The sequence below is a fragment of the Aptenodytes patagonicus genome, unplaced genomic scaffold (assembly GCF_965638725.1).
Source record: "Aptenodytes patagonicus unplaced genomic scaffold, bAptPat1.pri.cur scaffold_643, whole genome shotgun sequence".
Lineage (NCBI taxonomy): Eukaryota > Metazoa > Chordata > Aves > Sphenisciformes > Spheniscidae > Aptenodytes > Aptenodytes patagonicus.
In genome coordinates, this window is record NW_027472537.1 from 1 (window position 1) to 14,227 (window position 14,227).

At 51.3% G+C, this 14,227-nt stretch overlaps 1 protein-coding gene and 1 pseudogene across 1 annotated transcript; one reads left to right on the forward strand and one right to left on the reverse strand.

The window, feature by feature from the left end:
• The first annotated feature begins 1,186 nt into the window (after positions 1-1,186).
• On the forward strand, positions 1,187-7,747 carry LOC143174051 (lipase member M-like; annotated as a pseudogene).
• A 1,591-nt stretch (positions 7,748-9,338) lies between these two features.
• On the reverse strand, positions 9,339-13,808 carry LOC143174050 (lipase member M-like). Its single transcript, XM_076364141.1, has 9 exons — positions 13,695-13,808; positions 13,207-13,324; positions 12,542-12,740; positions 12,317-12,426; positions 11,868-12,004; positions 11,019-11,165; positions 10,462-10,533; positions 9,969-10,034; positions 9,339-9,786 (listed from the first exon to the last, which is right to left on the reverse strand). Exons 1-9 carry the CDS (start codon positions 13,794-13,796, stop codon positions 9,553-9,555), a joined length of 1,185 nt encoding a protein of 394 aa, XP_076220256.1. The 5' UTR covers positions 13,797-13,808; the 3' UTR covers positions 9,339-9,552.
• Positions 13,809-14,227: the final 419 nt, after the last annotated feature.

A 14,227-nucleotide genomic window follows, 5' to 3' on the forward strand; every position in this document is an offset into this window, starting at 1 on the left:
AGTCCCGTTGGTAAGGTAGAACCCAGAAAATGAGATGGTCTTCTACCATTTTTGGTGGGCTCTGGAAACATGTCTCAGCACTGCTTCTGGCTAGTGACATTGTTCAAGGTCCCCTGTTCACCTTATTATTAAACATAATTTAGCTGGTTCTTCTGTTTCTGAAGCTTCTTTCTCCATTTTTTATTACTGAATTTGTGGCAAGTTTGCACATGCTCTTGGATCTATTTCTGTGCACATGCCCACACACATACTCAAAGAAAGAGAAACGCCTTCTGCAGGTACTCCTCTGCAGATGCTGTGAGGCTCAGCAGCCAGGTAGCTCTGGTCCATGTTAGCCACACTGGATGTGTACAGGCTGCTTTCAGGCAACCAGAATTGTCAGCTGTCCCCAGAGTCTGCGCTATGCAGTCTGCTAAGACTTAGAGTCTGCTAAGTCGCAGCACTATGAATTCCTGCCCTGTTTAATGCTGCACAAATATAGGGGAAAAAAAATTATTTTGGTTGCAGAGAGCCATTAACAAGTTAACCCCTCCAAGGTAAATAGAGTTGCCGGAATTTACTCTTCTTGTCTTGATTTTTTTTTCATTTAAACACTAAGAAGCTAAACGGGATGAGCAAGAAAAGCTTGGCAAGAAACAATGTGACTGGAGAGGGATAACCAGGTGGATTTATGAGGTGGGAAAGGGCTCAACCCCTCCGAGCTCCTCTTGCACATTTTATCAGCAGAAAATCACCAGGTTTTGAACTTTACTCAGTGCAGCGAGGAGGCTCTGGTGAGTACTGTCTCCTACTACTTTGACCTTTGCCAGCTGTGCCCCGTTCAGAGCCCTCCAGGCCAGATGTGGCCTCTTTCCATTTTCTCTGCTGCCTCCTGCCCTTGCTTATCCCCTGCATCCCCTGGGGACCCCCAGCTCTCACCACTCACGTGCCACTGGGTGCTCCTGCTTGGCTGGCTTCAGCCAGAGCTGCAGGATGCTGTCGAGCACCCGGTGCCAGGTAGAGGGTCCCATATGGCACTGCAGCTGGCACGGTTTGGGATGGAAATGCCCATGCCATATTGCAGCATCAGGCTTTGGCAGCGCTGCCAGCAGTGCCGGAGCTGTACGGCGTTAGCTCGTGCCTCCGGTGCACCCACCATCCTTCTCATGCCAACCCTGTTATCCCCCAGGTGCTGCGGAGACACGAGATGTGGCGGCTGCTGGTGGCCCTGTGCCTGGCCTAGGGGCTGGGCGACACCATCGCATGCACGGGAGTGAGCCATGACAACCCCGAGCAGTTCATGAACATCGTAAGTGCTGACGGGGTCCAGGCTTCTCCATGGGGTGGACCCAAAGTCCTCCCCAAGGGACCAATCAGGCTCTCCCCATCCCTTACCCTGGTGTCTGCACCCATGGGGAGCCAGGGGGGTCTGGGCACATCCCACTGGGCTGCACTGAGCCAGCTAGTCACTGCATTGCCTCTTTGTCACTTGTGTCACCCCCTTGCTGCCACCTGCAAGGGGAACAGTTTGGCCTCTGGGGTGTCCCCAGGGCTCCAGATACCCTCCATGCCTTTCAGAGTGGCTCTTCCACAATGAGAACCTCTTCAGGTCTCTTGGAGAGGGTCAGATTGCCAAGTCCCATGTCTTGCCACTCCACAGGTGGAAAGGACTTTTGAGGGGGCAGCGAAAGAGTCTGAGCATCTTCCTTGCATGCAGCATCTCTGCCCACTGCTTGCTCCTCACTGTCCCTCCAGACAGGTAGCACCTTTCCCAGGAGGCTGTGTCTTTCTCACCCTGGCTTTCCCTCGCTGCATCAAGCAAAGGGGCAGTACCCGACGTTGGGGAACTTCCTACCCAGCTGAGCTCTATTAATATATTGAGTTTTTGAGGATTGCCTCATTCGGCACAGCCAAGAAACACAACAGTGCCGGTTGAGCTCTGCCTTCTCCAGGGCCAACTTGCCCTCTGATGTATGTCATGCTTTGGACAAGGTCTGCCGGGAGTAAAGTCAAACCCACCCACCGTTTTCCCCACTGGTTTCTCTCCTTGCAGAGCCAGATAATCCATTTCCACGGATATCGCAGCGAGGACCACCAAGTCCTGACGGACGATGGCTACCTCCTGGCTGTGAACCGGATTCCTGGTGGTGGAGAGGAGGCTGGAAGCAGAGGCACTCATCACCCCGAAGCGAGGCTTGGCAGGTCCCCTCCTCCTGAGCAGAGAAGGCAAAATGAGGATCTAGGCAAAACAAGGATCATCTAGGCAAAATGAGGATTGTCTTTGCAGAAAGAGGGATGTGACTGGAGTTTGTGCTGCGAGGAACGGGGACAGGAAGAGATGTGGGTCCTCCTGGGAGGCAAACGTGCTTTTCTCTGGGCACTGGTGGGGAGGGAGCGGCCTTGAGCTGGACCTGGGGATGCAGAAGCTCCGCATTGTGTTTTGCTGTGTCCGGGACAGGGCAGCATGACCCAGCGAGCCCCAGCACCTGGAGAAGGAGGGCTGTGGTGGCTCCTTCCCCAGAGCAAATCCCCTGCCATGGGTCAAGGTTTCCTGATAGTTTAGCGCCAGGGGTGGCAAAAATATTTCAAAATGGAGGAGAAAAAGCATCAGCAGAGAGAAGAAACTGCAGGGGAAGCTACTTTCTCCCCTGCAGAAGACTTTCCAATCATGATATGAAAATATCACACTCCCATGGGTTGGAGGTGAAGGCAGCTCCTTTCCCATTCCCGGGTACTCCCATCAAACAACCTTTTCTTTTTTTTTCTCTCATTTCGAGGATCCAGGTTACCTGTGTTGCTCCAGCATGGCTTGGTTTTAGATGGTAGCAATTGGGTTTCCAATTTCCCCAACAGCAGCCTGGGCTTCATCCTCATGGACACGGGGTACAATGTCTGGATCGGAAACAGCCGGGGGAACAGCTGGTCCCGACAGCACCTGAACCTTTCTGTCGACCAAGAGGAGTTTTGGGATTTCAGGTGAGAATGCCACCAAGGGTGGGGCTGGGATTCTGGGCTGCCAGCACCGACCACCTGATGTCCATGGGAGGCTGGGAGATGGGCACCTCCTCCAGCTTCTCCCCTTGCTCCCCAGCTTCCACGAGATGGCTGTGTACGACCTCCCCGCCATGGTGGGCTTCATCCTAAGGCAAACCAGGCAGGAGAAACTGTTCTACGTTGGCCACGACATGCACTCAGGGCAAGTCTCTGGGTGAGTGAGGAGGAGGAGCGGGGCGCCAGGATGCCACGGGAGAAGGGCATCAATATCTGTCCCAACCTGGAGACTGCTGGGGACAGGGCTGCGTTGGCCCATGCAGCCACTTTTCCTACCTGGCTTCTTGGTCCTTCTGCATGGGAGAGGTTTGCTATGTCTTGCCCAGCCGTCCTGGGCTGTGCTGACATCCAGGAGCACTGCAGCTTCATTTTGTTCAGACCCTGTGTCTCAAACAGGGGATCTGGGATGCAAGGAGGGGATTCATGTGCTTGGATCCACATGGCAGTTGCTTGTAGGACCTCTGCAGTCTCCTGTGGGTTTTTTTTTCAGGTTTCATAGCGTTTTCAAGCATGCCACAGCTGGCTGAGAGTTTCAAAATGTTCTTTGTGGTGGATCCTGCCTACACTTTACATATGGGTAAAGGTCCAGTATTAAGTCTTTTCTATCTTCCTGGTGCAATAATTAAGGTAAGTAAGCGTTGTGTTCTGGTTTTCTCATCCTAATTAGTTATGCAGTTAATAACCGATAGCCAAAATCAGGAAGCAGTTGCTTGTGCCACTGCGGCAAACCTCCCCCTGACCTCCCACCCCACTGCTGGGTCAGTGCTGTTGGGATCCGTGGGGAAATGGGGAGGCATCCTGTGAGGGAGGATTTAATATGCCCGGCTCTCCCCCTCCAAGGGACAGGAAAACCCACCGATCCTCCTGAGTTGCCAGGCTGGCTACCCCAGTGGCATCAGTCCTGGGCAGGGACCAACCCGTCATGTCCATGTCCCATGGCAGGTGATTTTTGGAAGGAAAGGAGCTCTGCTGGGACGGGAGCAGACAGCAGCACTTGCCAGGGTGTGCAGCTGCTGGCTGCTTGACAGGGTCTGCACAGACAGGCTTTTCCTCATTGGTGGATTTAACGAGAACAACTTGAACATGGTAGGCACCTTTCCCTGTGATTTTGGCTGACCAAATAAGAAATGTCATAATGTCATTGTAGGTGCCACATCTCATTAAGGGTTAGGTTACTTAGCAATCTTACTGTCATGGGACAGGGGCACTGAGGATGAAAATGATGAGTCAAGAGATTTAAAATGGTGGGGGTTTTGGGTCCTGTCGTGGTTTAACCTCAGTCGGCAACTGAGCACCACACAGCCGCTCGCTCACTCCCACCACCCCGGTGGGATGGGGGAGAGAATCGGAAGAGTAAAAGTGAGAAAACTCGTGGGTTGAGATAAAAACAGTTTAATAATTGAAATAGAATAAAATAAAATAATAATAATAATAATAATAATAACATACAAAGCAAGTGGTGCACAATGCAATTGCTCACCACCTGCCGACCAATGCCCAGCCAGTCCCTGAGCAGCGGCCCCCCCCAGCCAGCTTTCCCCCAGTTTATGTACTGAGCATGATGTCACATGGTATGGAATACCCCTTTGGCCAGTTTGGGTCAGCTGTCCTGGCTGTGCCCCCTCCCAGCTTCTTGTGCACCTCCCACCTTCTCAGTCAGTAGAGCATGGGAAGCTGAAGAGTCCTTGACTGGTGTAAGCACTACTTAGCAACAACTAAAACATCGGTGTGTTATCAACATTATTCTCATCCTAAATCCAAAACACAGCACTGTACCAGCTACTAGGAAGGAAATTAACTCTATCCCAGCTGAAACCAGGACAGGTCCCCATTATTTCTGTTGGTAACTCAAACAAACTATGAGAAAGAAATCCCATCTGAAAGCTTGTACAAACCACTTATGAAGAGTTATCTTGCTCTCGGGTTGTAACATCGAAAATGAAAGACTCATTTTGAGATGCTGTTGACTCCAGCATGGTGTTTTAGCTTTGTACAACCTGCCTGGATGTACAGCACAGGTCTGTATAGGCATGAGAGCATGTTGGGTTGTTCACTTGCATTGTCTTGAAGTGGACATTAGTGGAAGGCCAGGCTAGATACCACCACCAAAGCTCTGATGTGGCAAGGTCCTTGTATTGCTGTTGACGTCAGCTTGACCTAAAGATGAAAGTGGGATTTCTGCTGCCAATTACGCTGAGGTGCCCTAAGGTATTAGTGTCTCTGACTGAGAAGTCAGGAGGCCAGGTGGGCACTCAAGACACAGAGATCACGTTGAAGCTGTTCCTCAGTGGTTTCCCCAGGGTAAGGTTCACTGCATCCTGCTTTGGGGCAGCCTGGGCAAAGCAAATGAATAGCAGACTGGATGACAGTCAAGTGCTGTTGACTTTAGTCTCAAATGAGTGTTAACTCCTGCCTGAGTATCGTTTGCAGTAGGACTTTCTTTTGCTGGCAAAGCTGAACAGATGTGTACCTATCGCATTTCCCAGACTACGCATCCACTAAAAATCTCCTCCACTGGGGCCAGGTAGGGTTTCTCCTGTTCATTACACATGATAACCCAGTAGTCATTCCTAGGTTGACTGGGTTGATGGTCTGCCACATTGCTCCATTCACCATGTGGATAGACATGGTGGCAGGATTGGTGAAGCATCCCCTCTCCCTGTGTTTCCTTGGAGGCCACACGGGTCCCTGCTATCACCCTCATCTTTGACCCCGCGCGTGGGCTTGCTCAACCAGTTGACACCTCTGCCTGTTGTAAACAACCCACCCTTGAAAGGGACTCCCTGAGCACCAAAACCCCAGTCTTGGGGGATGTACGAGCCATGCTGGTTCCCTGGTGCAACCCCTGTCCTGCCAAGCCAATTCCCAGCACTGTAGACACCTACGTATCATCCCCAGTAATGGCCTAAGGAAGTGGTCATGGCAAAAGCACATGACAGTCCATTGCCTATCACAAAGTGAACCAAGAGTGATGGAAAAAGCCAATATTTTCAGCTGAATTTGTCCAACATCCATATGCTTCTTCCTTCAAGATGAAGACATTTCAGCATAAACGGTTGGGGAAAAAGCAAGCCGGCAAGACTAATTTGGAAGTACAGGTGGCTAATAAAGGGGGAAACCAGGAGGGCAGTCCTAGACTGACAGAAGTTACACCAGGTCCACATGAATAAATCCTCATTGGATTGTCCCTTCCTTCACAGACTAAGATCATTAATTTAATTGTAATTCAAGCATAGTCTGAATGGCCATGGGTATCTTGAGACTAGGAGAGTGGATGCACCTTGCATTTCTTGCTGCTTACGAAGAGTTCAGTCATGGTTCCTCACCTCCTTGGCTGGCAGACACGGTCACGCTGCCCCAGGGATGGCTGAAAAGCTGCACAGTGCTGGCAGCTCTCAGAAGACCTAACGAGTTAATTTTCCAAACAATGCCCAAGAGAAACTCCCCACCCAACCAGGTGACTTGCACTCTGTCAGTCCATTCTTTTGTACCAGGATTGTCACCCTGCTCTCCCCCCCAGACTTCGCCGCCCTTTTACAGGGTAGAACACATGATGGTGCCGACCACCCTGTGGAGTGGCAGGGAGGACCGTGTTACCTTTACTGCAGAGACCCAGTGCTTGCTCCCCTGCATCACCAACCTTGTTCGTCACGAACACTTCCCTGACTGGAACTGCTGGGATCACATCTGGGGCCTGGACACCCCTCAGCACATGTACAGGCAGATGGTCACTCTGATGATCCATGAACGGTCCACATGCTGCCCTGGGATGGAGGAGCCACTGTTCCCATGTCCTGTGGATGAGTGGCTTTTGTACCAGGATTGTCACCCTGCTCTCCCCTCCATAGAAACATCTCCTGTCACCCTATTTCACACATTTAGTGAGCTAACAGAGTCTTGTGATTTCTCTCTGCCTTCTGTGACTACAGAGTGCCCTGGTGTTTTACCTTCCAAGCTTCTTCCTGGTGCACAGTAATATTTCTTTCCCTTGTTTTTCAGAACTATTTAAGTAATAAACTCCCATGCTGAAGCCCAGTCTGACTCTTCCCTTGGTGGGCATCACCGAGGTTGTGCTGCAGGGCAGAAGTGCAGGACTTAGGGGATCCCAGCTCTGGGCATTATGAGCCCCTTCCCTTGCACCCCTCTTACATCCAGCCCTCTGGGACATTGCAAGGGGTAGGCAGGGCTCTTCCAACATGCATCATGCCAGCACATCAGCTTTGCTCTTCCCTCCCTGGTGACAGCCACATCCTTGCAGCGGTATGGTCACACATGGTGACACTCTGCAGAGCACCCTGTCCAGGGCCAGTGACTCTTTGGCTGGTTGTGGCCACATGCAGTTTGGTTTCCCTCCCAGTGAATCCATCCATCACTGTTGGCAGGGGAGGAAGGAGAGGGAAGAAAGGGGTGGGCAGAGTATGGTGCTCGTAAAACCTTTACTTTCACAGGAGCAGCCCATGAAAGCAGCATCCCATAAGACACACAGGCAGATCAGCTCACAGATCCTGCAAGCTTGAAGTTTCATCCTGTACCTTTGCTTTTCAGCCTGGTTAATCAGATGGAGACCAGTCAGACCACATGGCAATGTACCTGGGGCAAACACTTCTTCCCTGGGAAATACCTTGAATTGGGAGTATACCTCCATCTTTTCACCACCATCACCAGCTTGGCTCCTGTGGCCTTAACACAGGAGGCTCAAGCAGAGGCTTGGAACTGATGGACCCTCACTCTGACCCCACAGCTGTCCCTCCCACAGCGCACCCCGCTCCTGGGGCTGAAGGATCCTGGGGAGATGAGACAGTGGAGCAAAAGGGCAGGGGGAGGCTGGCAACACCCCTCCCATCCATCCCCCACGAAACCCAGTGCCGCTGTGCTGCTTGCTATGTCAGCAAAGACACTTTGTTCCCATGTTTACATGGGACAGGGGTCACGCAGGACATTTCTGGGCTATTTACCTACAGCATGAGCTCAGACCATGTCTTCACACCTCTTGTCTTGTCTCTGCATGGGCACCTGCTGTGCAGTGTTGGGGGGATTGGGCAAGCAGTTTGGGAATGTCTCACCAAAATCATCAGCGCATCACACATCTCTTGGAGGGAGGGAGGGAGGGATGGGTGGATGGATGGATGGATGGATAGCTAGCTAGATAGACAGACAGACAGACAGACAGAGGGATAGATAGAATAGGTAAGTAGGTAAATGGAAGGAAGGAAGGAAGGAAGGAAGGAAGGAAGGAAGGAAGGAAGGAAGGAAGGAAGGAAGGAAGGAAGGAAGGAAGGAAGGAAGGAAGGAAGGAAGGAAGGAAGGAAGGAAGGAAGGAAGGAAGGAAGGAAAGAAAGAAAGAAAGAAAGAAAGAAAGAAAGAAAGAAAGAAAGAAAGAAAGAAAGAAAGAAAGAAAGAAAGAAAGAAAGAAAGAAAGAAAGAAAGAAAGAAAGAAAGAAAGAAAGAAAGAAAGAAAGAAAGAAAGAAAGAAAGAAAGAAAGAAAGAAAGAAAGAAAGAAAGAAAGAAAGAAAGAAAAGAAAGAAAGAAAGAGAAAGAAAGAAAGAAAGAAAGAAAGAAAGAAAGAAAGAAAGAAAGAAAGAAAGAAAGAAAGAAAGAAAGAAAGAAAGAAAGAAAGAAAGAAAGAAAGAAAGAAAGAAAGAAAGAAAGAAAGAAAGAAAGAAAGAAAGAAAGAAAGAAAGAAAGAAAGAAAGAAAGAAAGAAAGAAAAAGAAAGAAAGAGAATATAGTGGGTAGAGGGATAGATAAATGGATAGAAAGATGGATAGAAAGAATAGATATGTAGGTAGGTAGACAGATATTTTTCAAATATACATGCTAAGAACAGAGCGTTATTCTTAGGTAACACTGTGGGCCATGTTAAATTCAACTTCCTAGAAAACACAGCTGGGTTTTTGCCATAAGGTGTACCCCAGAAGGTGACGTAGGACCCTGTTCTGGGTGGGTTGTCTCCCAGGAAAGACCTAGCCTAACGCCAAGGCCCAGATGTTTCCTTTTCACCACCTCTCAGGCATGTGGTGTGCATCGACCTCTCTGGTTTCAGTCTACTTGGAGGAACATTTCTCTCCTGCAGCCAGTGCTCACCCCCTCCAGCCGTTTCAGGGCTCACAGACAAGGTCACTTTCCACCCCTCCTTCACCTAAACCCACAACCCAAAGCACACGCTCAATTTCTGGAGTAAAATTTTGTGCTGGCAATGCCCTGAGCCAGCAAAAGCTGAAAAAACCCAAACAAACAGGGTCTCCTGCACACCTCACCCCGGCAATGGGGTGCAAACAGAACTCCAGTGAGGTCCACCAAGCAAAGGGTTGGAGTTCAGCTGTGATGCAAGAGTTTATTGCAATCTCTAGTCACAGAGGGCAGGCAGAAATTACACCATTACATTTAAGGCATTAAATCAGTGTGGAATAGGGTGATACGAGACATTTTTAAGAAGGGAAGAGCAGAGTGGCAGCCCTCACACAAAACCTGTGCCCCCAGGCACATGGGAATGGGTGGCTCCTCCTTCTCGGGACAGCACATTCATGGATTTTGCTCCATCAGAGTGACCATCTGCCTGTACATGCGCTGAGGGGCGTCCCAACCCCAGTGGTGGTCAAAATGGTTCCAGTCGGGGAAGTGCTCATGACGAACGAGGTTGGTGATGCGGGGGAGCAAGCGCTTGGTCTCCAGAGGGGGATTCACCCAGTCCTCCCCACCACTCCACAGGGCGGTCGGCACTGTCATGTCTTCTATCCTGTACACGGGGGGAGTGGCCTGGGAGGGGGGAAACGCTCCAGTTATTCGCAGGCTCTGACACTAATAGCACTAATGGATGGGGTGTGCTGTCCCTGGCATCCCAAAGGACTGGGGCAACTCTGGCCACTGGAGGATGCTGCCCCCATCCTGGTCCTAGCCAGCCTCATCCTTTGCTCCTCCTTCCACAAGTCCCCATTTACCTGGTTGTACTTCTCCTGGTTCTTCTTCCCATAGTCAAACTGCTTGAACTCCCCAGTTTTGGCAGTCTGGAAAGCAGAGGCAAAAGGTTAACCCTGTGCAGGTAATGCCCTGGATCAGCCCCACCGCAAGCAAAGGGCAGCAGCAGGGTCCAGGTGAGCGCACTCTGCCCAGCACAGCCCTGGTGTGGCACTTGCTGGTGTCTGTCCCGTGGGCCAGAGCAAAGAGGGAGTCCCCAAAACACCTACATGGGGTCCTTACCCGGGATGGAGATGAGCATCTGGGTGGCTCTGCCTTGGCCAGCCAGAAGCAGTAGCTAGGAGCTGTGGCTTTTGAGACGCCTTGGTGCAGCAACTTAAAAATCACTTTTATTGGCTTTGTCTGATTCTACCTCCTTACCCGTCTCCAGGGTGAATGAAGCAGCATTGTAAAATACCGTATTCCCAGATTAAAAGAAAAAGCATTGGTTACAGTCGTTATAAAATCAGTCTCTACCTGTCCCCAGTGGAGAAGAGTTTTTACTGATGTATAGTCTGGAAAATGAGCTAGGTATACATCCAGTCGGCTCTGCAGGAAGGAAGAAGTATTTTCTAAGTGAGTTGGGAATGATGAAAATCTGTCTAGGCAAAAAAAATCATTCTGTCTTATAACTGCAATATAAACATTATATGCTCCAGCAGCTTTATTCTGTTCAGAGCTAGGAGTAGCTTTTAAAGGTAAACCAGTTAACCACCACTTTAAAATGGAAATACAACTGGTTCAGTCAATTTTTTGCTATTTTTTTCTATAAACTTGTTGCAGGTCAGCAGAAAATGAGGCAGGAGTTACCTTTCCTTTGCAGACAAGACCACAAGTGATTCTTTCCTACTGAAGCCTCCATTAGGTTTAACACCCCAACACAACTGAAAGAAATCTCCAAAAACCGCTGCCTTGAACAGTGCTTTTCATACCTTATTTTGGCTTTTTATACTCATTTTTGTATTTCATTAGCTATCTCCAGGTGTCTAGGAAAACTGGAGATGACTGTGACCTAGAGAGGCTGATGCACTCACCACATTCAAGTTCTTCTTGTTGTACCCGCCAATAAGGAAGATCTCGTTTTCACAGACTTCAGCTGTTAGCAGGTTGCTGCACGTCTTGGCAAGGGTGGCTCTCTCCGTCCTCCCCACCAGAGTCAGTTGTTTTGTTCCAAATATTGCCTGCAAGAGCACAAGGAAACAGGTCATGGCGGGTCCTGCAACACATGTCCCCTCTCCACAAGAACCACTTGTCCCCAGCCAGTGCTGACAGGCAACTCCTCAATATGGTTGTTGACACATTTGGGCTAGCCAGCCTCATGAGGAGGTTGACCCACGGTCACACCCAACTCTCAGAGCAGCATGAAACCATCACCATCCTTTCTACACCATGCTGTAGTCCCCATCATCCTCATGCATCCTCTCTAAGGTACCAGCTTCCAAAGCTCAGCCCAGGATGGCCAGACTCATACCACTTATCTGCCACCTCTGTTGACACATGCTCCTCAGGTGGAGCACATCCAGGGAGAGTGCCAGCTCCCCTTCCAGCCTTTCTCCAGCCGCTGGAGCAAAGGGTGGAAGGGAGGTGGTGTGGGGCTGCTCTGAGCTGGGCTATGGGACTGGGGTGTGGTGAGGTCAATAAGCAAAAACATAAACAGGAATGATAGAGAGGTATGGATATTTTAAACAGTGAAATCTGGTTGTGCTCGACTGGGTGGAGAGGGACATCCCTGCTGTTTGGGATCTTGGGACCTCTCATCTCCCCACACGTGTCTCCAACGCCTGCCACAGGCATGGGCTCAGTGCACGGCGGCAACACGAGGAACATGAGTTGCTGAAAGCTCCGGGGTTTCAGTAGTAATAATACACAAACACCTCACGTACCTTCAGTACCGCATCTGGTAAAAACGCTATCTTTAAGATGGGGCCTTTGACGTGATGAAAGGTGTAGAGAGGAGCCAGTGCAAAGAAGAGTTTGATTTTCTCAGCCAGGTGTGGCATGCTTGAAAACGCTATGAAACCTGAAAAGCAGTGAGAGATCACAACGATAACCCCAACAGCAACAATGCTCATCCCAGACCTCCTTTTTGAGACATAGGATTTGAACAAAATTAAATGCTCCTGGATGTCAGCACAGCCCAGGATGGCTGGGCAAGACGTAGCAAACCTCTCCCATGCAGAAGGACCAAGAAGCCAGGTAGGAAAAGTGGCTGCATGGGCCAACGCAGCCCTGTCCTCAGCAGTCTCCAGGTTGGGACAGATATTGATGCCCCTCTCCCGTGGCATCCTGGCGCCCCGCCCCCACCCACTGCCGGCTCCTCCTCCTCACTCACCCAGAGAGTTGCCTTGAGCATGGCCAACGTAGAACAGTTTCTCCTGCCTGGTTTGCCTTAGGATGAAGCCCACCATGGCGGGGAGGTCATATATGGCCATCTCGTGGAAGCTGGGGAGCAAGGGGAGAAGCTGGAGGAGGTGCCCATCTCCCAGCCTCCCATGGACATCAGGTGGTCGGTGCTGGCAGCCCAGAATCCCAGCCCCACCCTTGGTGGCATTCTCACCTGAAATCCCAAAACTCCTCTTGGTCGACAGAAAGGTTCAGGTGCCGTCGGGACCAGCTGTTCCCCCGGCTGTTTCCAATCCAGACGTCGTACCCTGTGTCTGCGAGGATGAAGCCCAGGCTGCTGTTGGGGAGGTTGTCCACCCAGTCACCACCATCTAAACTGAACCCATGCACTATCAACACAGGTGACCTGGCTCCTGAAAGAGGAGAAATCGGGTTCTTCACACAAGAAAACCCCTTCCCATATGGAAATAAAACAGTTCTGTGCATCTCAGTATTATTTTCTGCAGGCTGCACATTAAACTTTCTCTCCTCCCATGATTTCCCTGCCTCTGCTGGTGCTTGTTTTGTTTGAAGGACTTTTGCCACCCCTGGCCCTGAGCTATCAGGAAACCTTGGACCAGGGCAAGGGGTTTGCTCCAGCTAAGGAGCCACTGGGGCTCGCTGGGTCACGCTGCCCCATCCCGGATGCAACAAAACACAATAATGAATTCCTGCATCCCCAGGGACAGCTCAAGGCAGCTGGGCAAAAACTTCTTATCCCTCTTCCAGCTGCCGAAACTGTGTCTGAAGGCACAGGCATTCACACTGGCTTCCCCTTGCACACTGCCTCATCTCTGAGCAGGGTCACGGCTGCTTCACCCTTGGTGAAACCGAGCCCACCTGAGTGCCCAGCATCCCCCTTGCCATGGGGAATCCGGTTGAGGCTGAGGAAGTAGCCGTCCTCTGTCAGCACATCGTACTCCTCGCTGGGATACCCGTGGAAACGGATCTTCTGGCTCTGCAGGGACAACAGTCCGAGGGGAGAGGGTGACCCGTTTGTGTCCATCATCCTGTGCCTGACCCAACAACACCCACTCCCACCACCCAAGCTCTCCAATGTCACCTCCACCTGCACACACGAGACCTGAAGGTCCATCTATGTTAGAGGAAGACCAGGGAGAGGCCAACCTCAAGCTGAGAGCATGAAGTGAGTGACACCCATGCAAATATAGGAAACTCTTGGTGCCCCAAGCCCTTTGGCTGACCCTGGGTGCAGATGCCAGGGTAAGGGATGGGGAGAGCCCAGCTGGTCCCTCAGGGAGGAATTGGGCCCACCCCATGGGGAAGCCCGGGTCCTGCAGAGGTCTGTTTGACCCCCCAGCACTTACGATGTTCATGAACTGCTCGGGATTGTCATGGCTCACTCCAGCACATGGGATGGCATTGCCCAGCCCCTGGGCCAGGCACAGGGCCACCAGCAGCAGCCACATCTTGCGTCTCCACAGCACCTGGGGGATATCAGTGTTGGCATGAGCAGGATGGTGAGTGCGCCAGAAGCACGAGCAAATGCCGTGCAGCTCCAGCACCGCTGGCAGTGCTGCCAAAGCCTGATGCTGCAATGTGGAGCGGGCATTTCCATCCCAAACCATGTCAGCTGCGGTCCCATACAGGACCCTCTGCCAGGGACTGGGCACTCAGCAGCATCCTGCAGCTGAAGCCAGCTGAGCAAAAGCACCCAGTGGCACACAGGTGACAAGGGCTGGGGGTCCCCAGGGGATGCAGGGGAAAAAATGGAAAGAGGCCACATCTGGCCTGGGGGGCTCTGCGCTGGGTACAGCTGGGGTTGGCAGGGGCTCAGGGAAAGCCATGTCTGCAGCTGCTCTCCTGCCCTTTTGCCCTTCACCAGGACTCCTCCTCCAGA

Coding starts and splice junctions, on each gene's coding strand:
- LOC143174050 (XM_076364141.1), bottom strand. CDS start 13,796: ATGTGGCTGCTGCTGGTGGCCCTGTGCCTGGCCCAGGGGCTGGGCAAT. Junction 12,741..13,206: donor GGGGGATGCTGGGCACTCAG/GTGGGCTCGGTT, acceptor CTCCTCTTTCAG/GAGCCAGGTCACCTGTGTTG. Junction 12,005..12,316: donor TGCTCAAGGCAACTCTCTGG/GTGAGTGAGGAG, acceptor ACTGCTTTTCAG/GTTTCATAGCGTTTTCAAGC.